At 42.8% G+C, this 23,277-nt stretch overlaps 1 protein-coding gene across 1 annotated transcript in view; it reads right to left on the bottom strand.

Annotated features, from left to right (window-relative positions):
* The window catches only part of DCAF12 (DDB1 and CUL4 associated factor 12), a 28,057-nt gene extending 5,346 nt beyond the window's left edge, over positions 1-22,711 (bottom strand). The window contains exons 1-7 of the mRNA XM_072728088.1: positions 22,347-22,711; positions 21,977-22,101; positions 20,677-20,931; positions 8,303-8,509; positions 7,176-7,236; positions 2,725-2,918; positions 1,473-1,538 (exon numbers count right to left, since the gene is read on the bottom strand). Coding sequence (XP_072584189.1) covers positions 1,473-1,538; positions 2,725-2,918; positions 7,176-7,236; positions 8,303-8,509; positions 20,677-20,931; positions 21,977-22,054 — 861 coding nt within the window. The 5' untranslated portion in view covers positions 22,055-22,101; positions 22,347-22,711. The remainder of the gene's footprint in view (positions 1-1,472; positions 1,539-2,724; positions 2,919-7,175; positions 7,237-8,302; positions 8,510-20,676; positions 20,932-21,976; positions 22,102-22,346) is intronic.
* Positions 22,712-23,277: the final 566 nt, after the last annotated feature.

Below are 23,277 nucleotides of genomic sequence, written 5' to 3'. Positions count from 1 at the left end.
CAAAAAGACAAGCCCTGATTAAGGAAATAAAGCCCTGTTCTACTACTAAGTGAATAAGAAAAGAGAGGGTGATTATAGTAAGTAATAAGATCTCAATACTGAAGAGGACTGATTAGGAAAAAAGATTAAACTGAAATTAAATAATCAGAAATAGAAAGGCCTACATCGGCAGGTTATTTCCAAGGATAATCTCAGGGCAGAAAGCTAAGGTCACACTCTTGTTCTCTGCCATGACCCTCTCTGCTACCACCCTCCTCACTGATTTTCTGGCTATTCTCAGCCTAGCTCCCCAGTTGTACAGGAATTGTACACTACAAAAAAACACACCCATGAAACTGGCTCAACCTCAGCTAATATCACTCAGCCTTAATCCTGGAACCTTGTCATTCAGCCAATCTTCAGTGAATGCCTACCGCATGTAAGGCAGGCATGAAGCAAGGTCAGTGGAGCTCAAAGGCTGCTATGACATGAATGAGTCATAATTCCTGGAACTCTGCTTCCTCTTGGGAAAGAGTCTATCACAGAAGTAATAAGCAGTAAAAGCTTCTGGGACAAAAAGAGGAACCCAGAGGTAGGTTTGACTTTATGCAAAAATTGCTTGTAAGGATTGTAAATATTCTCATTACCTATTATTTCAGAGACTGTTTATCTTAGTTTGATTTTTAGTTGCCAGTCATTTCTTTTCTTTTTTCTTTTTTTTTTTTTTTTGATTTGCCAGTCATTTCTAACCTTTAGGTTCTCCTGCCCTTACAACATGCCAAATGGTCAATAATCCATAAGCAAATACTATTTATCTATCTAATCTATCTAATTAATTAATTAATTGATTTGACAGAGAGCAAGAACAAGCAGAGGGAGTGGCAAACAGAGGGAGAGGAGAAGCAGGCTCCCCAAGGAGTAGGGAGGCCAATGAGGGACTCAATCCCAGGACTCTGAGATCATGACTTAAGCCAAAGGCAAACGCTTAACCAACTGAGCCACCCAGGCATCTCCATAAGCAGATACTTAAAAGCCTTGACTAGAGGACTGCTAGTTAAAGGAGTCTCTCAGTAAGTCCTTTGCAATGTGAAAAAATGTCCCCCTCCGATCTCTTGAAAAGTCTTGAGAGGCATGTCAGACTCAGGGTTCCATGCACTGTGCAGTAACATGCCCAGTGGAAACCAGTGGTTTATTATTTATTTTTATTTATTTTAAAGACTTTATTTACTTATTATTATTTATTCATGAGAGACACAGAGAGGTAGAGACATAGGAAGAGGGAAAAGCAGGTTCCCTGAGGGAAGCCTGATACAGGACCTGATCCTAGGACCCTGGATCATGACCTGAGCCGACCACAGATGCTCAACCACTGAGCCACCCAGGTGCCCTGAAACTGGTGTTTTAGACAAGAATGAAAAGGCTCAGGAAGAATGAAAGTATTTTAACCAAAAGGTGAATTTTTAGGTAAAATCACTGAGTCATGTTCATCACACCTTAGACAGTGTATTTTCAGCCTTCCAGAGGTGGAAATAACCATCCAGAGATACTGCTCCCAGTTCCTACAAGAGCAATGAAAAACAGGTTATATTTCAATAGCTAGCAACTAATATACGGTAATAAGCAGGGGAAGACCTTGAAGGTTGGGGTCCTCCCATTCTTCATTCTTAACCCATGATGATTCCAGGAGGGGAGCCAGGGATTATCAGCCCATCATCTTACTCTAAAATGTAGCTGGACAGCTAATTATTATTAAACCATTATTATTTTTTAAAAAGCTTTATTTATTTATTCATGAGAGAGAGAGAGAGAGGCAGAGACACAGGCAGAGGAAGAAGCAGATTCCCTGCAGGGAACCAGACATGGGACTCGATCTTGGGACCCCACGATCTAGGGACCCCAGGATCACATCCCAGGCCAAAGGCAGGTGCTAAACCGCTGAGCCACCCAGGGATCCCCTTATTAAACCATATTAAATCAAGGTTGCTTCTTGGGAGAACTCAAGCAGGAAGCCAGGTTCTAGCAGTAATGTAAACACCCATGGTTCAAAAAGCTCTTACTATGCAATCATTCCCATGACATCCCATTGGATAGTTACAGTAGAGCACACGTATGAAGGACAGTTTCATAAATCGCAGTTTGAGAGTTCTATGAGTGGAGGATCTAAATCTATCTCTAAGGAATAATTGTGGCCATGAGATAGGAGACTAAGGCAACTACCCTCTAAATCGTGGCCTGATTCAGATTTTGGGAGCTTTTTTCTTCTTTGGGGTCTGAGTCTCCATCCCAATATTCTACTTAATACCCCTAGTTTCAGATATGACCCAATGATTAGGTTAAGATCTGCTGGCAGTGTTGAGAAGAGGCAGTGAAGAATAAAAAGAAACAATACCAAAGCGAAAGAGCAATCATTTTTGGAGGGATTTATGAAAATCACACCCAAAATAGAGCACCAGCAAAGGCATGTGCAAATGAGAGATAGTAAAAAACAGGTGGCTCTGAGGTAACTCTGAGAGGCTGACCCACAAATACAGACCCTCCAGAGAAATACTGCACAACTCAATGCAAGGGCTGGGTTTCACAATCTCAGTTATAATTTCTTACCAGCAACCCTCAGCCTTCAATCTTCCATGGGCTCAGAACTAAACTATGTAGCAAGAACTGACTTGGGAAGAGAAGCAAAGTGCCAAGATATAAGCCAAGAAGTTGAAGCAAGAGAAACAGCCTTCCTCTTTGGTGACCTCATACCTTGTTCTTGTTGTTGAAGGCCAAAGCCCGGACCTTGCAGTTGTCAGGGTTTGTGTCCTCCTTGGGAATGTCCTTTAAGGCCTTGTGAGTGATGTGAGCATACACAGGGACCCGTGATACATTGTGACTTGCATCACTTTTGGTCAACACATCGTCTGTCACCTCCCAGAGTCCCATAGAGCCATCCCGTGAGCCTACAGGGCAAGGAGAGACCACAGATGTCAGACATACCCAACTCTCCATGGGACAGTCCTACAGAAACCAAGATGTACTTTCTTAGTCTAGCTCTTTGTGCACTATCCTCATATGTGCTGAACCTGATCAGGTGCCCCACTACAAAAAGAACAATATATATTAATAGCTATGTCAAGAGGATGATTCAACTAAAATGTAGGAGTTAAATGTAACGTTTAATCTTTGGTGAGATTTTTTTAATGTAAATTTTAAGATTTTATTTATTCATGAGAGACACAGAGAGAGAGAAAGAGAGAGAGAGAGAGAGGCAGAGACACAGGCAGAGGGAGAAGCAGGCTCCATGCAGGGAGCACGATGTGGTACTCAATCAAGGAACTCTGGCATCACACCCTAAGCCAAAGGCAGACACTCAACTGCTGAGCCACCCAGGCGTCCCGGTGATATTTTTTTTTAAAAGAGAGCATTATATAGTTTGAGAATGCTAAGTAATTTTCCAAGTCAAATGCTTAGATCACTTGGGCATGCATGTACAGGTGATGTCTGCTGGGCAGTAGCGTTGGGGAACCTCTACCTTAAATCAGTGGTACTTAATCTTTTTTGACTCTTACATGCCTCTAAGAGACCTAGGAATGTTAAAGACTCCTTTATCTAGAAAAATACACAAAACACCACATTGTACAATTTCAAGGAGGTTCATTAACCTCTTGAAGGCTTTCCATGGACCCAGAGGGACCATAATTCCCATGTTTGGGCCACCTGGCTGGCTCAGTTGGTACAGCATGCCACTCTTGATCTCAGGGTCATGAGTTCAAGCCCCATGTTGGGCTCCAGGCTGGGCACGGAGCCTACTTAAAAATAAACATAATAATTTTTAAAAAATTGAAAAAATCCTTTCTAGTAAAGTTATTTGACAACTCTCCTTTAGACTAAAAGGTACCCTTTCCACATTGCAAATCTCCTGAGTGCTTCATAATAAAAATTATCTAACTTGAGAGAAATATCATCTAATTTGTTGGCTTCATAAGGCTTATGGGCAGAGATTCAAAGCAGAGGTTTTATTACATGTGAAATCTAGAAAAGGCCAGAGAGAAGGACACATCTGGAGACAGAACTATGCATGGTTTATTATGCAAATTAAAAAAATAAAACTATACAAGTTTTATTGTGAAAAATTCAAGCACACTGAAATATTTATTTTATTATTATTTTTTTAAAATACTGAGTTTTATAATGAACTGTTCAATTACAAGTATAGTCTACCATCAACATTTTATTATACCTGGTATATTTATCTATATATTCATCCCTTTGTATGATCCCATTTTAACCAAATAAAAAGATATGCACTGAATAATGACTGTTAAGATATATTTTAAAATATTAACAGTAGTTGTCCCTGGATAGAGAGATTGATAATTCTTACTGCTTTTTTAATCCATATTAAAAAATTTCTTATGATAAACTCATATTTCTTTAATAAGGAAAAAATTATTTAAAGAACGAGTTTGGCAGCATCATGAGGACTCGATTGGAGAAGGGGTGCCTAGGTGGCTCAGTCAGTTAAGCATCTGTCTTTGGTGCAGGTTCTCAATCCCAGGATTCTGGGATTGAGCCCTGCATTGGGTTTCCTGCTTAGTGGGAAGCATGCTTTTCCCCCTCCCTCTGCCTGCCACTCCCACTGTTTGTGCTCTATCTCCGTGTCAAATAAATAAAATCTTAAAGAACAAAAAAGACTGGATTGGAGAAGACAAGAACAGAAGCAGAGAAAAATACGGAAGGATATTAGGCGTTATTCAAGATATAGATGATAAGTACACCAGCAGAGTAGAAAAGAAATTGTAGGGCATCCCTGGGTGGCTCAGCAGTTTAGCGCGCCTGCCTTCAGCCCAGGGCATGATCCTAGAGTCCCAGGATTGAGTCCCACATCAGGCTCCCTGCATGGAGCCTGTTTCTCCCTCTGCCTGTGTCTGCCTCTCTGTGTGTCTCATGAATAAATAAAATCTTTAAGAAAAAAAAGAAAGAAATTGTATCTAAGATGGTTGTTTTGTTTTAATTACTAAAGTATAGGTAACATACAATGTTTATAAGAGATATTTTAGAAAACAGTATCAACATGGCTTGGTAATCTAAGGAGATAAGATCCTAAGAGGAGTCTTAGTTTTCTGACCATGCACCTGTGTGGAAGGTAGAAGCATTCAGAAATATATGCCAATGGGGCAGAGGGTCTTGGAAGAAAAGTGATGAGTATGAATATACTGAGTCTGAGGTAGAATATTCAGGGGTTGGTACTCATCATTAAGTATAACATTAACATCGGTTAACAAGTATTGAGCATTTTCTTTTTTTTAGGGGGAGGAGGGGCAGAGAGAAAATCATAAGCAGGCTCCACGCTCAGCACAGGGCCCAACATGAGGCTCAATCTCACAACCCCGAGACAAAATCAAGAGCTGGACATTTGGGCACCTATGTGGTTCAGTGGTTGAACATCTGCCTTTGGCTCAGGTAATGATGCTGGGGTCCTGAGATGGAGTCCTGCATCAGGCTATACCAGCAGGGAGCCTGCTTCTCTGCTTCTCTCTCTGCCTATGTTTCGGCCACCGTCTCTGTGTGTCTCATGAATAAATAAAATCTTAAAAAAAAAAAATTAACTGACTGAGCCACCCAGGTGCCCCTAAGCATTAAGCATTTTCAATACAGCAGCCACTATGCATTATTTCATTTAATCTTCTCAGTGAAACTCTGAAGTATTCATGTTACAGATGAAGAAAATCAAGTCTTAAAAAGCTTAGGGTAACTTGCCCAAGTGATGTTAATGTTCAGACTTAAGGATGAGTACCAACCCCTGAACATTCTCAGTGATAAGTGGTTGGATGAGGATTCAAACTCAAACCTCTAATATCAAAGCCTATGTTCTTAAAATCTGCTAAACTGTTCAGAAAATATAGACGTGGTTAAAATAAAAAAGAAAAAAGAAAAAGAAAATGTAGACATGGGAGTTATCAGCCTGAAAACACAGATGTTGGTAGGGTATCTGAAGAAGATGGGAAGCTCCCAAAGCAAACCAAATCCTTGCTCCCAACAATCACATGTAGTACAGGTTACTGTCATAGAAGCAATCCCTATTATATAAAGGTGACAAGACTACCCTTAAGCAGCTCTCACTCTTTGGGGAGACAAATGACAGGGAATCCAAAAGCTTCTGAACCCCTTCTGGGTAATTCTTTTTTTTTTTTTTTTTCTTTTTTCTTTTTTTTTTTTTTTTCCCTTCTGGGTAATTCTGACCTGTGATTATGTTTGTTCATTAAATTTATTTTCCCTCTTGGCTGCTTTCTACTCCCCTGCAAAGAATTGAAAGAAGAAATATTTATGTTCCCTTAGCTTTATTAGTTCTTTTATTTAAATTTTGTTAGTTGACATACAGTGCAATATCGGTTGGAGTAGATGTTGGTTTTTAAGTTTCATTTATTTAAGTAATCTCTACACCCAATGTGGGGCTTGAACTCATGGCACCAAGTTCAGAGTCATATCCTCTTCTGAGTGAGCCAGCCAGGGGCCCGTTAGGAGCAGTTCTAAGCACAGGCTTTGAAATCACATGTGGATTCAGATCCTGATTCCACCTGTTACTATTTGTGTGGCCTCTGCTAAGTTATTATAACCTCTCAGAATTTAAATTTTCTGATTTGAGAAATGAGGCTAATAATGCTAATCTTTTAGTACTGTTCTGAGGATTGTATGAAATAACACGTGAGGCATTCAATTTAGTTACTATTATGATTATTTTTATTTGGGAATCTAGACCTGGGGAATTGTATTGTGTATCTCTAGGTTACCCTCTCTACACTCATTTCCATTTTTTTTTTCTTCTGATGTCTACCACTGGGAAAGAAATCCCCTCAATCCTACACAGCTTTTATCAACAAGAAACACACTATATAGCTGTACAGAAAATAACTACTCCTAATATTTCACATCAACTATTCCAAAACACTTTTACAACATTGTCAAAATGAAGCCCCACAAAAACATTGAGATTAACACACTGTCACACATACTTTTGGGAACAAGGCTGAGTGAATAAATGAAGAATGCTGGTAACTCTTATGATTTATCCAAGGACACACGGTACGTCAAAGAGCCAATACTGGTAATAAGATCCTGGCCCCTGGCCAATGGTCTATTTACTGGACTATTTCCAATTACACTACTACCCCTTCCTCCCTGCCACACCAAAACTCTATACAAAAGGTCAATTTTACCAGACACCGCCATAGTATCACTGATCCATGCTATGGAAAAGATCCAGTCCTTGTGTCCATCCTTGGAGAGAAGGAGTGACAGGTACAAAGAGAGAGGGGAAAAAAAGAAATTAGTAAAAAAGGATTACAACACACACTCTTGAAAAGCATAGTCTGACTGAAAATATCTTTGTAAAAAGTACAATTCCTATCTCTGATTATCTCAACCCAGAGGGCAGGATCCCGTAATTTTTAACTTTGTCTTGAGGAGCTCAAAGTTCTAATGAAACTGGCATTCCTATGGGCAATGAACATGTCTGGTAGACACACAGCTCTGGCCTTCTACCTCCGGATGTCTTATCTGGGGCTCCTACACATAATCACCCACCTCTTATCCCTCTAACCTCATCCTACCACTCTCCTCTGTGCTTACTTCCTAGTACAAGAGCTATACCCAACCTCTTGGGTGTTCCTTCCCAAAGAGTCCTTGGGACTCTTTTCTTCCAGACATCAACATGTCTTGTACCCACTCTCATTTCCTCTGTGTCTCCCTACTCAAACGTCTTCTTTTCAATGAGGAGTTCCCTGAACATCCTCTGAAATTGCATTCACCACCACTCTCTCTGTCCCTTCAATCTGCCTTTACTCTTCTCTATGGTACTTGTCACACTGACATACTGGTGGTAAATATTTATTTGTCTATATATTGGTTTATATGTCTCCCTCTACTAGAACGCAGGCTTCAAGAGGTGAGGGAGCTTTATCTGTTATATTCACTGCATGTCCCCAGCGTCTAAAACAATGCCTGGACATAGCTCAATAAATAGTTGCTGAATGATTTAATAAACTTTGCTCTCTGACTATGGGCAGTGGGAGATATGTAGACACCAACCCACTGCTGTGGGCCCCTGAAGTATGTTGCTCACCCCTTTATCAAACATATGCTCTCCGTCAATATTCCTATGGGGAGTTCAGTCCCCATTCTGATATTTCTACCCTCACACCTCACCCCCAAACCCCGATAGTCAGCAGAAATCTAGAGGAAACTATTCCTTCCCAGAGGGTGTGTAGGAGGAGGGTCCATGTTATCTACCGGGCTCTGCTTAAGAACAAAGCTACCTCTAACTACAGTTACTGGAGAAACTTACATCACCCACACACACAGGATCTAGTGTAGGTAGCCGGTAGATGGCAAGACTGTTGGGGTTGTCTCCTCCAGTGGCTAACAGAGTTCTGGAGGGATTCAGCTCGATGGCATGGATGCCACAGCCCTGCTGGGTCACACCTCCAGGCTCCCGGTCCTTCAGAATGGGAATCTTGGTGATCTGGCTTGTCTGCACATCCACTACAAACAGCTACAAGAAAAGGGACACAGAAGCTGACAGTTCTCTTTTATGTGGCTAACCCTGGGTACAAGCACCCACTCATTCAATTATCCATCAAACTTTAATTAATTAATGTCTACTGTATGTCAGACCCTGGGAATTGGTAAAGGCATAGTCAGGGCTATTAGTCAAATGAAATATGAAAGTAAGAAAACACAACAGAGGCAGGCATAATACACTACATAAACACAGATTAGCAAGTAGTAAATTCTACCAGGGATTCAAAGACAGCCTCAAAGAAGACTAGCGTTAGATTATGGACCTAAAGAAAGAACCCAACTAAGGATTTTCTGCCAGTTTGGACATACTTTAAACATCTCATTCTCAACCCATGCACTGAAACTTAGAAACAAAACCATTCCCAGAGCCCATCAAGACTACTATTTAATGTACTATAAACATTAGTAGATTTGCTGGAGTGACTGGAGACACATGACAAGAGTTATCTCTAACACATATATCATTTTCTTCTATGCCTCCATGCCTTTGTTCATACTATTGCTTCTGCCTGAAATGTTCTTCTCCACCTCCTTTCCAACCTAACCCCTTTCCACTCTACAAGATTGATTGATTTATATTTATTCATGAGAGACAGAGAAGACAGACAGACAGACAGACAGACACACACACACACACACACACACACACATAGGCAGAAGGAGAAGCAGGCTCCATGCAGGGAGCCTGACACGGGACTTGATCCTGGGTCTCCTGAGCACCGCCTTCAGCCCAAGGCCTGATCCTGGAGACCTGGGATAAGTTCCACGTCGGGCTCCCTGCATGGAGCCTGCTTCTCCCTCTGCCTGTGTCTCTGCCTCTCTCTCTGTGTGTCTCTCATGAATAAATAAATAAGATCTTAAAAAAAAAAAATACTGTTCTAGCTGCTAGCACTGTGACTATGAACAAGAGAGAAATAATCTGTACCCTCATATACCTTAATCTAGGAAGTTAGCTTAAAATTCTCTCAACAATTCTTATGATGAAGCCAAATCATGCCAAATCTTTGTATAAAGTAATCTACTGCTTGCACAGGACGGAGACTATGAAAGGAGAAACTATTCTTTCAGTTGGCTCCTCCCTCTCATCCTTTTTCTCATCACCTCTCTAGAGGACTGCAAGTAGTCTTTGCTGCTTCAGGCAAGGCCACCATTGAAACTATTCTCTATACCGTATCAGTTATCTACATAAAAATGGCAGCCCTCCCAATGTCAGTTAGAAATATCCTTAGGGGCCCCTGGGTGGCTCAGTTGGTTGAATGGCTGGCTCTTGATTTCAGCTCCCATCAAGGTCTCAGGGTCTGCAGGGAATCTGCTTAGGGATTCTCCCCCACAACCCCTAGCCTGCTCACTTGTTTGTGTGCTTGTGCTCTCTAAAATACATATAATCAATCTTTTTTTTTTTTTTTTTTTTTTTAATTTGAGAGAAACAGAATGTGCAGGGGAAAGGGCAGAAGGAGATAATTTTTTTAAAAAAGACTTTTATTTATTTGAGAGGAGAGAGAGCGCACAGAAGAGAGTAAGGGGCAGAAGGAGAGGGAAAAGCAGACTCCCCACTCAACAGGGAGCCCTGACGCAGGGCTTGATCCCAGGACCCTGGAATCATGACCCAAGATAAAGGCAGATGCTTAACTGACTGAGCCATCCAGGAGCCCCAGAGATAATCTTTCGAGCAGACTTCCCACTGAGCAAAGAGCCTGACATGGGGCTAGATCCCACAACTCATGAGATTACCTCTTGAGCTGAAAGCAAGAGTCAGATGCTTAACCAAATGAAATCACCTAGGCACCCCAATAAACAAATAAATCTTAAATCTAAACTCCTGGGATGCCTGGATGGCTCAGTGGTTGAGTATCTGCCTTAGGCTCAGGGCGTGATCCTGGGGTCCCGGGATCCAGTCCTGCATCAGGTTCCCCACAGGGAGCCTGTTCCTCCCTCTGCCTATGTCTCTGCCTCTCTGTGTGTCTCTCATAAACAAACAAACAAACAAACAAATTCTTTATCATGGATGGTATCAAGACTCCTCAATCTGGCCTCAACCTCTCTAGCTTTATATCCTACTCTAGAAATAGCAGCTTATTAACTATTATTCACACAAAAATCTTCAATGAAATAGAATTATTTTGTTTCATGCTCATGCTGGTCACAATGCCAGAAATGCTTTCTCCTTTTCTTTTTTTTTTTTCTTTTAAGGTTTTTATTTATTTAAGAGAGACAGAGAGAGAGAGAAAAAGAAAAAGAAGGGTGGGGGAGGGGGAGAGAGAGGGGGTAAGAAGTAGAGTCCCCACTGAGCAGGGAGCCCAAGGCAGGGCTCAATCCCAGGACCCTGAGATCACGACCTGAATGGGAGGCAGGCGCTTAACCAACTGAACCACCCAGACATCCCCCACCCTTTCTATACTTGGCCAGTATGTACTTAAGCTTTCATGATTCAGTTTAGACATGTGTTCTCTGAATATTCTCTAAATATCCAGGCTGGTTAAGTTTTTTCGTTGTAGGTTTCCCAGATAGTTCTTTACCCACAACTTAAGCCTGTATCACACTGCTTTAAAATCTTTACTTGTGGGACACCTGGGTGGCTCAGTGGTTGAGCATCTGCCTGCAAGGAGCCCGCTTCTCTCTTGGCCTGTGTCTCTGTCTCTCTCTGTGTCTCTCATAAACCAATCAATCAATCAATCTTAAAAAAAAAAAATCTTTGTCTTTCTCCCCCAGTAACCTAATAACACCCTCCCAATTCAAAGAGCTGAGGGTTTATATTATTTTATTCTATAATCCTGCCTCAACAATGCAAAGCTAGGGACGCCTAAGTGGCTCCGCGGTTGAGCCTCTGCCTTTGGCTCAGAGCGTGATCCTGGTCCTGGGATAGAGTTCCACATCGGGCTCCCTGCAAGAAGCCTGCTTCTCTCTCTGCCTCTCTCCATGTGTCTCTCATGAATAAATAAATAAAATAAAATCTTAAAAAACAAAAACAAAGCAAAGCTATATAGTAAGCATTTATAGAAGACACCTTTCAGGGAGGTTGCCCAAGAATTTTAGGGGGACCTCACATTCCTGCACTCAAAGGAGGGCTGAGTAGGTGTCTGTCTGATATAAGCCCAGATCTTCAGATCAGAGAACTGTCCAGAGGTGGCTTCCTGGCTCGGGGAGAAGCAGTCCAGAGGCTCTATTGGACTGATCAAATTCTCTCAGGCATGTGAAACTGGCTTGGTGGCACTAGACCAAACTGTCTGGATGGCTAATTTCTACCAAAGCCAGTCAGAAGAGAGAGAGTATGGACGTCCTTAGTTTTTTGTTTGTTTGAAGATTTTATTTATTCACGAGAGACACACAGAGAGAGACAGAGACAGAGACATGGGCAGAGGGAGAAGCAGGCTCTTTGTGGGGAGCCCGATGCAGGACTCAATTCCAGGACCTCGGGATCACGCCCTAAGCCCAAGGCAGATACTTAACCACTGAGCCACCCAGGTGCCCACATCTTTAGTTTCTAATGGCTTTCCAGTTTCTAGCTCTGTTTCATGCTGAGATCCAGGGATACTTCCTGCTCTTGGGGTTTGTGAACTATCCCTTTTTATTTTTTAATTTTTTCAAAGATTTTATTTATTTATTCATGAGAGACACAGACAGAGAGAGGCAGAGAGAGAAGCAGGCTCCATGCAGGGAACCAGACCCAGGACTCGATCCCGGGTCTCCAGGATCACACCCTGGGCCGAAGGCAGGTGCCAAACCACTGAGCCACCCAGGCGTCCTGACCTATACCTTTTTAATAAACATTAGTGGGTTTCTCACTCTCCTAAGCAAATGATCTCTATACAACACAGCCCCTCAAATGTTTAATGAAACAAAGTTAACTACCCACTTATACCTTTGTGGTTTTGTGGGATAATGCATCTATGACATGTTACCTTCTAGACTAGATTCCCAAACTGATTATCACAATAACTTGAGGAATTTCCTTTTTTTAAAAGATTTTATTTATTTATTCATGAGAGATACAGAGCAAGAGCGAGCGAGAGAGAAGACAGGCAGAGGGAGAAGCAGGCTCCATGCAGGGAGCCTCACGTGGGATTCGATCCCAGGTCTCCAGGATTAGGCCCTGGACTGAAGGCGGCACTAAACCACTGAGCCACCAGGGCTGCCCAGGAATTTTCTTTCTTAGAGAAAAACTATAAAACAGGTGCCTGGGTGGCTCAGTTAAGCATTTGCCTTCATCTCAGGTCGTGATCCCTTGGGTCCTGGGATTGAGCCCAGCATCAGACTCCCTGCTCAATGGAGAGCCCACTTCTCCCTCTTCCTCTGCCACTCTCCCTGCTTCTGTGTGTGCTTGCTTGCTCTCTCTCTATCAAATAAATAAAATAAAATCTTTGAAAACAAAAACAAAACAAACTATAAAACAAAAACAATTTCCAGGCCTACGCTAAAACTCCTCCAATTAGAAATTTCTGACTTTTGGGGCCTAAAAAACTGACTTTTTCCCCAAAGGATCTCCAGGTGAATCTGATGACTGCCTCTGTTTAACAATTACTGGTCTAGACCCTTGCTATTCAAAGGTGCACCGGAGAACCTGTTAGAACCCAAGAATCTCAGGCCCTACCCTAGACCTATTAAATCAGAAACTGGAGTTTCCCAAGATCTCCAGGTACACTGAAGCTAGAGAAACACTGATGTAGAGAGAATCTGCTCTGTATAATAAAGGCAATGAATTTGATAAGTTATAGGAATAAAGTGACCTGCAATCTAGAAAGATCCAAGTTTCTCCTATGAAATCTGAGGGCTGACTAAAGCTTATTTTAGTCTACTGTGTCAGATCATTCCTCTTTTTTTTTTTTTTCCTTTCCATTTCTTTGTCTTAAAACAGGGCTCCATTTATGCCATCTGGAAAAGGTGTGGAGAAAGGTTTCAACTATTCATGTCCAAGAAAGTGTTAAGTCCAGTCTCTCTAGTTCTGGGATTGGGAGAAATCTAGATTTGAAGTCCACATTTGCTATCTATTAGCTGTGTGATCTTAGGCAAGTCAGTTAACCTTTTCAAATCTTTTTTTTTTTTTTTTTTTTTAAGATTTCATTTATTTACTCATGAGAGAGAGAGAGAGAGAGAGAGAGAGAAACAGAGACACAGGCAGAGGGAGAAGCAGGCTTCATGCAGGGAGCCTGATGTGGGACTCGATCCCGGGACTCCTGGATCATGCCTTGAGCCAAAGGCAGATGCTCATCTGCTGAGCCACCCAGGCACCCCAGCCTTTTCGAATCTTGTTTTTTATCTATAAAACTAGAATAATATCTGCCTCTAGGATTGCTAAGAATGTAATAAAGTGTCTGGCACAGGGCTTGGCACAAAATTGGTGTCTAACAAGTAACAGTTAATAGTAATACACTATTCCAATGTTCAATTTCCTATGGTGCAATAGTTTCATCTACTCTTGAAAAACATTTGATACAAGGGAAATGAAAAAGTTGGTAATATCTGGGTCTCTAGAGGGCCCAGGAAACAAGGAGTTTATCCCTAACCTCACTCTTGCAGAGGGATGACAAAGCACCATGTGAAGGACAGAACCTTTTTGCTTTTTCAAACGAAGGGAAAGGAATGTGAATGAGCTGCCACAGAATATCTCCCCAAGCACTCTGACAAGGGGTCAACCTTTCATGCAGCTTCTGTAACAAATCCTAGAATGGGGCTGTTCTACACTAACCTACTGGGATCCCTGCCAGGAACTAACAGCATGGTAAGGTTAGTTTGAGAGTCTCAATGGCTCCCTGAAACCTACAACCTAAAACAGAGGAAAAACAAAGAAAGTAAAATCCTTACAATCAGGAAGCATATAAGACAACAGAGTACATCTCTGAATGCAGGTTTAATGTGTATGTATATATATATATCTATATATATACACATTCATATTCATATATATATGAAATGTGCATACATAGAAAAATCAAGGCAGCTTAATAAAATGGAGAGGCTCACAATGTTTCTGAAACTCCAAAGTGTTTTAGCTGGAGCCTAATGAAGAGAGGAAAGCAAATCCACACAGGTCACACAGACATCAAGGTAAACTATACTGAGTCAGACAGAAAAAGGCACAGCCTAAGTCTGCTGAAAGTTGAGTAAAGGGAAGACAAATGAAATCAAAGCAGCAGAATACATTCCCTATCCCAAACCAAGATGAAGAGGAGGAAAGGAGAGTCAAGACCAAGAAAAACAACGGAAAATGGTTAGACAATATGTATCAAAAATTAACAAGTGTAAACAAACTCTACAGTTATTTTAGGAACTTACACTAAGGAAATAATGATGGGTGATAGTCAGTAGAGCATTCAACTCTTGAGTTCTGGCCCCTTGTTGGGAGTAGAGTTTACTTAAAAAAAAATGTAGTAGGGGTGCCTGGGTGGCTTAGTTGGTTAAGCATCTGCCTTCAGCTCGGGTTTTGATTTCGGGGTTCTGGGATTTATATAATTACAAAGTCTATTTCCTACTTCCAGGCAATACCATCCAATCAGAAAAAATAGGGTATAGGGTACAGGAATGCCTGGATGGCACAGTCAGTTGAGTGACTTTTTTTTTTTTTTAATTCATGAGAGACACACAGAGAGAGGCTGAGACATAGACAGGGAGAGAAGCAGACTCCCTGTGGGAGCCCCATATAGGACTCAATCTCAGGACCCTGGGATCACCACCTGAGCCAAAGGCAGATATCTGCTCAACCACTGAGCCACCCTGGCGCCCCGAGGGTCTGACTCTTGATCTCAGCTCAGGTCTTGATCTCAGGGTTGTGAGTTCAAGCCCCATGTTGGGGTCCAGGCTGGACATGGAGCCTATTTAAAAAAAAATAAATAAGTGAATAAAAATAAAAAAATAAAAATAGAAGGGTAAATAAAAGAACTGGCCTACTAGTCTAATTTTACCCAAGTCCTCACTTCTTTCTATGGAAGACAGAAATTGATTTTTATAGCACTCAAAGATGCTAATATTGATGTACAGATTATTTAGAAGAAAACAATTTCTATACAAGATATTCTCAGCTTTTTCTTTCCCTACAGCGTTTTTAGGTATAAAGCCATCTACTAAAAAAAATAAAAAATAAAAAAAAAAATAAAGCCATCTACTCAGAATTAGCAGGGAGCCTTACTTATCTCTAAACTACAAATTACTAGAGAAGAGAGACTGTAGTCACGTATTAATTACTTATCTGGTATATTAAAAGATTATAAGCTTTCAATAATAACAGTATTAAAACAATGATAATGACTTAATTAAGGACAATATGATTGTGTACTTGCCCACTGAGAAGCAAGATCTTTCTCTAGATATTATTATTTTTAAATATTTTATTTATTTATTCATGAGAGACATATAAAGAGAGGCAGAGACACAGGGAGAGGGAGAAGCAGGCTCCATGCAAGGAGCCTGATGTGGGACTCGATCCCGGGACTCCAGGATCACGCCCTGGGCCGAACGCAGGTGCTAAACCTCTGAGCCACCCAGGGATCCCTTCTAGATATTATTTTGAGCTCCAAAAAATTCCTTGTGTGATTCATAAAGGAAACTCCTGATGTGTCTGGGTGGCTCAATTGGTTAGGCGTCTGCCTTCGGCTCAGGTCATGATCCCAGGGTCCTGAGAAGGGAGTAAGGGCTCCATTCTCAGTGGGGAGCCTGCTTCTCCCTCTCCCTCTGCCTCCTGCTTCCCCTGCTTGTGCTGTCAAATAAATAAATAAATAAAATATTTAAAAAAAGAAAAAAGAAACTCCTTTTATTATATATCTTATGCCACTGTATTTTACTCTATCTCCCCAGAGAAGATGTATAATATATAACAGTGTTCAATCTTTGTCAGTAGACAAGCAATGAATGATAACTGAGCAAAGGCCACTTCCACCATTATTTTAGGCTAAGAAAAAACAAGATTCATCTTGGTAAAGTAACATTTAAAAAACCAAGTTTATGAACAATATTTTATCAATAATAATGGAAATTTAAAAATGTAAGACAGACCATCAGAAGCTTCTTTTTATTTATTTATTTTAAAGATCTATCTATCTATCTATCTATCTATCTATGACAGAGAGAGGCAGAGAGAGAGAGAGGCAGAGACACAGGAGGAGGGAGAAGCAGGCTCCATGCTAGGAGCCTGACGCGGGACTCGATCCCGGGACTCCAGGATCACGGCCTGGGCCAAAGGCAGGTGCTAAACCACTGAGCCACCCAAGGATCCCCAGCTTCTCTTTTTAAAGAAGCTTCTCTTTAAAAAAAAATTTTTATTTAGTAATCTCTATACCCAACATGGGGCTTGAACTCATAACCCTAAAATCAAGAATTGCAAGCTCCATTGACTGAGCCAGCCAGGTGGCCCCTCTCTCTTTTCAAATGTTTTTTCATTTGTCAAGTTCCTGTTTAGTCCTTAACCACATGCATGCATAATTATGGCTATAATAAGCACAGGTAGAATTTTGTATGTTGGGGTGGCCGGCAGGCTCAGTCAGAAGTGAGCAATTCTTAATCTCAGGTTTTTTTTTTTTTAAGCTTTATTTATTTATTCATGAGAGACCCACAGAGAGAGGTAGAGACACAGGCAGAGGGAGAAGGAGGCTCTACAAGGAGCCTGATGAGGGACTTGATCCCAGGACTCCTAGACCATGCCCTGAGCTAAAGGCAGATGTCTAACTGCTGAGCTACCCAGGCATCCCAAATCTCAAGGTTTTGAGTTCGAGCCTGGTACTGGGTGTAGAGATTAGTAAAATAAATAAATTTAAAAATTTTTTTGCATCTCATTACATTTAACATATCAAATACTTTGAATGTTGGGCCTCCTGAATAGTCAGTTGGTTAAACATCTGCTGTAGGCCCAGGTCATGATTCCAGGGTTCTGGGATCAAGCCCCACCTTGGGTTCTCTGATCAGCAGGGAGTCTGTTTCTTCATCTCCCTCTACATCTTCTCCTCCCTGTTCTCTCTCTCTCTCAAATAAATAAATATCTTAATTTTACTTATTTTTAAAAGATTTTATTCATTCATTTGAGAGAGAGAGAGAGAGAGAGAGAGAGAGAAAGTAGGAGAGAGGGTGGAGTGGCAGAGAGGGTAAAGCAGACACCCCGTTGAGCAGCCACTTAACCAACTGAACCACTCAAGCACCCTGCTTTTGTTAGTATTTAGATAAAACTTCCAATGATTATCTTGTTAAAAACGACTTCTCTTCTTCTGGATAAATTCCCTGAAAATATTAGGTCAAAGGGTATAATATTTTTAGGGTCTTCATTCAACAAAAAATATCTACTAGACTTCCAAAATACGATCCCCAAATACTGTCAATAAAGGGTTTTAGTGGCAATGTATATATATGTATCTGTTCCACCACATCCTTATCAGAACTGGTTTATTTAATTTGTACACAGTAAAATATTTTGCTTTTATCTGTACTTTCTATAATGAAGGTAAATATAATTTCCTAATTGTACTTTCTTACATAATTATATAATAATAAATGTAATACAGAGGATTTTTTTTGAGAGAAAGAGAACATGAGTGGGGGTGAAAGGGCAAGAGGGAGGATAAGTAGGCTCCTTGCTGAGAAGGGAAGCCTGAAAGCAGGCTCGATCCTAGGATCCTGGGACCATGACCTGGGCCAAAGGCAAAGAGTTGACCAACTGAGCCACTCAGAAGCCCCTAGATGAATTATTAAAAAGTGTTTAAGCTACTTGGGATTACGACTGGCATACAGAAAGAAGCCATAAATAGGATACAGAAAATGCTCACTATTTACCCTAAGCATACCTCAATCTGGCCAGAAATACACTTTTTTTTAAAGTTTATTTATTTATTCATTCATGAAAGATACACAGAAAGAGAGGCAGAGACACAGGCAGAGAGAGAAGCAGCCACCATGCAGGGACCCTGATGTTGGACTCCAGGGTCATGCCCTGGGCAGAAGGCAGACACTCAACCACTGAGCCACCCAGGCATCCCCAGAAATACACTTAAAGTCTAGAACCATCAAACTACTGCCACTACTTCTCCTCCTTCACTGCCACCATTAATTATATCAACAATTTACTAAACACAATTTTTAGACGCTGTGCTAACCAACATTTTACTTAATTCTGTTCATGACTCTACTGGACAAGTACTACTCTCTCCAATTATTTTAAAGGTGAGAGAAGAAAGGCTTAGAAGAAGCCTATGTCTCTGCCTATCTCTCTCTGACTATCATAAATAAATAAAAATTAAAAAAAATTATAATCCACCAAATCTATCTGTGAAGTCAGTAGTATTCCTCTGACCATTACTTTGGGAAGTGGTGAGAAAAAAGAAAGCAGCCCTGACAACTAGGAATTAGCCTGGTACTATCAGCTAGGCCTTGATATCTTGGTAAAAATAATTTTACAGGAAATTTTCCTGTGAAAGTCCCATTTCCTTAAGCATTCCCCCAAATCGCCCTCAGTTAAGTCCTTTCTATACACCTTCTTTCTGAGAGGTCTTGTGGTTCCCTTAGGTACAGGTTCTCTGTAACTCCAATAAGCAATTGTATCTACTATGTTAAGTCCCTGATAGTCTTTGGCTGAAAGGTATCAGTAAATGAGAAATAAGAATCTAAAATCACATACCTTAAATTCTATATACATTACCACAGTATCACCATCTTTCTCTTCAAACCAACCCCTCTCAAAATATTCCCTTTCCTTTTTTATTTATTCTATTTTTTAAAGAGGTTTTATTTATTTATTAATGAGAGAGAGAGAGGCAGAGACACAGGCAGAGGGAGAAACAGACTCCATGCAGGGAGCCCGACGTGGGACCTGATCCCGAGATGTATTTTACCTATTTCTATAATTGTGATTATATAGCTTACTGATAAATTTTTCCCTTCATTCACTTATAACTGTTTTCTAAGTTAGTCTGCATAAAAACACTCCCCTCTTCATGTAATACTTATTTTTTCTTTCTTGAATCCTTTTCAGGAGGCTACTTTGCAAAGAACAAAACATTCGCAACCTAAAACCACCAAACATACCTTTTGTGACCTTTCTTAAAGGAAATATATCTTTAGATTCTACTCAAAAATGTTTGGGGAGGGTGATTTTGCCAAGTGCTACTTTATTTATTTTTTTAAGATTTATTTTATTTATTTTATTTTTTTTTTAATTTTTATTTATTTATGATAGTCACAGAGAGAAAGAGAGGCAGAGACATAGGCAGAGGGAGAAGCAGGCTCCATGCACCGGGAGCCTGATGTGGGATTCGATCCTGGGTCTCCAGGATCGTGCCCTGGGCCAAAGGCAGGCGCCAAACCGCTGCGCCACCCAGGGATCCCAAGATTTATTTTAGAGAGAGTGCAAGAGCATGAGCACTATCATAAACTGATATCATAAACTATGGGCAGAGCACTGCCCTTCTGCAGGGCAGAAGGAGACAGAGAATCTCATGCAGACTCTGTGCACATCATGGAACCCAACACAGAGCTCCATCTCACGACCCTGATCATGACTTGAGCTGAAACCGAGAGTCAGATGCTTAACCAACTGAGCCACCCAGGTACCCGCCAAATGTAATTTTAAATATTTTTTTAAAAGATTTTATTTATTTATTCATGACAGACAGAGAGACAGAGACAGAGACACAGGCCGAGGGAGAACAGTCTCCATGCAGGGAACCCGATGTAGGACTCGATCCCGGGACTCCAGGATCACGGGATGGGCCAAAGGCAGGCACTGAACCGCTGAGCCACCCAGGGATCCCCTCATTTTAAATATTTTTATATGTGCCCTTAGCCTAGCAGATAAGAACTAGATTCCCACTATTATGTTTCCTGAGCATCATTCCTTCCTAAATCTTTCCTCTGAGGTCCTTGACTTAAAGCAACATAAAAAAGTGAGGCTAAAGAAACTCTAAAATCAGTGTAACAGCTGTATGGCAAAAGGCCTAAAGAAATAGACTCCTCTGAAGATTTATCAAGAAAGAAATGAGGAAATGGGAAAAGGGACATAAAGAGAGGAAGAAGTTATCAGCAGATAGGAAGGGGATGGAAAGCAGAGTGAGCCAATCTCCTCCCAAAAGAAACCAATGGGGAAAATGAGCAGTGAAAGGTTTTAGAGCATGTGGAGCCAAAATGTATCCAGGTCCTAGAATAAGGTTCATTTACCCCCTAGACACTTACCGTGTTGCATTTTGTGCCACACACCACTTGCCTATGATTCAGCCACTGAGATGCAAACACTTTATTAAGGGTCCCAAGGTGAAACTCTCTTTCCTTCAGGAGACTGGGAAGTTGCTGTGCTGCATAGCCATGCAGCACTCGAGAATAGTTGGTTTCATTCTGAAGCCTGACTTCTCGGTTCTTCAAGTAGTACACTAAGGATCTCTTCACTGGGGGGAGTCTTTTCCTTTTGTGAAGTGAATGATCCCAGCCAAACTGTGGAAAGCAATATTAGAAATTAGGGCTTTGGCCACTTTTGTTCAGAACAAGGGATCCTCCTGTATCAGAGAAATCACCAAGAATTCATCCCGCAGGATTGACATACAACAGAACAGGAATCTCAATACAGAAAAGTCCAGTTAACTCTTCCAACACTGAGAAGATGCTACTCAGTCAAACCTACGTGTGAGAAACAAGGACTGAAAGACAAGGGAAAGGAAGCAGAAAAGAGGTCAAAAGGTTTACCAGGCCTGCTAGGAGCGAAGGATTCAGAGTCCCTAAAGCTATCCTTGATAAGGAAGGGAACGAAGGACCAAATAATTACTATACCGACCTGAGCTGCATCTCTACCCACGCACCGTCTCCCCTCTCAGTCTGTACTCCCCGTGGAGCATGGAGAGTGCAGCTGGGGGCAGACTGGGGTCCCACGCCTTCCAGGGACACGCAATCAGGGCCACCCCCCCTGTCACCAGGCCGTTGAAGAATCGCGAAAAATCAAACACTAAGGGAGTAGGAGGCACGGGAAATCAGAGTATGAAACGCGTTCAACAAGGGCGTTATAGGGATGATACCTGAGAACTGCTGTTTTTTACACCGATCCAAGAGGCAAAAAGCCCAGGTCAGGGAAATCCATTTCCCATATAAAGCACGCAATCGTCTCCGCTTCCCGAGGTCCCGGAAGGGGGACTTTACTGTCTCCCAGTATCTTCTGGGAGGTTTTGTTCCTGATTCCCATCGACGTTGGTTTCCCTTCCGTCAAAGACAAGACTGTAGCTTCTTCTCAAGCCCCACGACCGGCTGCAGGGCTTCCCTGGGATAGGCCCTGTTCCAAGTTTCCCTTTAGCTCCTGATTGCTCTGGCCTTTCTGCTCTTCTCTGAATCCCTGAGGGCCCGGCCCTGACCCTACAGGCTGGGGCCCGACTCCTGCCCCATCTCTGACTACAAACCTTGGTCCCCGGGTTCCGGTTTCCTGATCTTCGAACCCTCCCCCGCTCTAGGTGCCTCGGCGGTAAAACCCGGGTCCAGGCCTCTCAGCCCTCACCTGCGGGCACTGAGCGTCGCTCCCAGCTCCTGGAGAGGCGGGCGCTTTCCGCTTCCTGCTAACTGCTTTCCGGGCCATAGTGGGCAGCGCCGCAGCGGCCCCGCAGCCACATGGGGCGGGGGGAGCTAGGGTTAGCAAGACGGCGGGTCATATACTGGGCCCCGGGGCCGCGCACTCTTGTGCGCCTGGCCCGGAAAACGGCCCGGACCCGGGGAGGCAAGCAGAGAGAAAGGAGGGAGGGAGGACAGGGGTCGGGAAAGGGAAAGGGCTGGGGAGGAAGAAACGAGCAGCTCTCAGACGAATTGAGTCTGAAAGGACGGCGAGCGGCGAGAACCAAAACACCCCCTCCCCTTCGCCCGCGCTCCGTCACCCTTGCGCAGCCGCACTTCGCAGCATGTCGCCACGGCGACGCCGCCCGGGCCTTCAGGGGTGGGGTTTAGGGCCTGCAAGTGGAGAGTTCGCGGCAGTTGTTTGGCTGCCGCCCGCGCATTTCCAACGGTCGTCAGATGGCCGCTGAGGTGGAAGACCTGGTGTCGAAGGAATCTGCGTTCTGCCGTGGGCCTCGGACCCCCGCCTGCCCGTCCGCAGGCACCCGGAAGTGAGGACGGCTATCCTCGCTCCGGTTAGGAATGCCTCCCGGCACACGCCTTTACCCGGCAGCTGCCACTGGTTATCTCTTACTGAGCGCCGCACTTTCCCCGAACCTATCAGAAACGGAGCGCTGACACCGTGGGCTGTACTCTATGCCAGGAGGCAGGACCTCCTTCCTCCACCCTCGCAAGGTGGAGTCCGGCTTAGGGTCCACGCCCGCCTGGCCAGACTTGCCCTCCGCAGCGTTTCTGCCCTGCCTGGCATTACCAGCCCAGGATGCTCCCCAGGCCTCTGGCCGCCTCCTTCCCATCCCTGGGGAGCCCACGGGCTCCATTCTCCACGCAGTCTTGCCTCCCTGCTGGCCACCTCCCCCGCCTAACCATCTCTCCTGCCCTAACCATAACAGCCCCTCAAGTGAGCTTTCCCTCAGCTACGACCTTCAGATTCTCATGACCTACCGGCCACACTGCCTTTTGTGCTTTATGAAATAGGTCTCATGCCTTAAGTTATGTTTTGTATGTCTCCCATGCAGTCCTAAATTGAGGACAGGACCAGGGGGACTGCCCCTGCCTGCCTCTCCCTGGGGACCCTGGTTGCATCTCCATGAGGGCAGATGGGGTCAAACTCTGAACCACAGAGAAGAGAGTAGAGTGGATGTTGCTTGTCGGTCAGTTAGATAACGGGGCTTCTTCAGGATCACCCTTGCCTCC

Source organism: Vulpes vulpes, chromosome 12 (genome assembly GCF_048418805.1).
Source record: "Vulpes vulpes isolate BD-2025 chromosome 12, VulVul3, whole genome shotgun sequence".
Taxonomy (NCBI): Eukaryota; Metazoa; Chordata; class Mammalia; order Carnivora; family Canidae; genus Vulpes; species Vulpes vulpes.
Note: the sequence above shows the minus strand (reverse complement) of the source record. Positions and strands in the feature narration are given on the sequence as shown.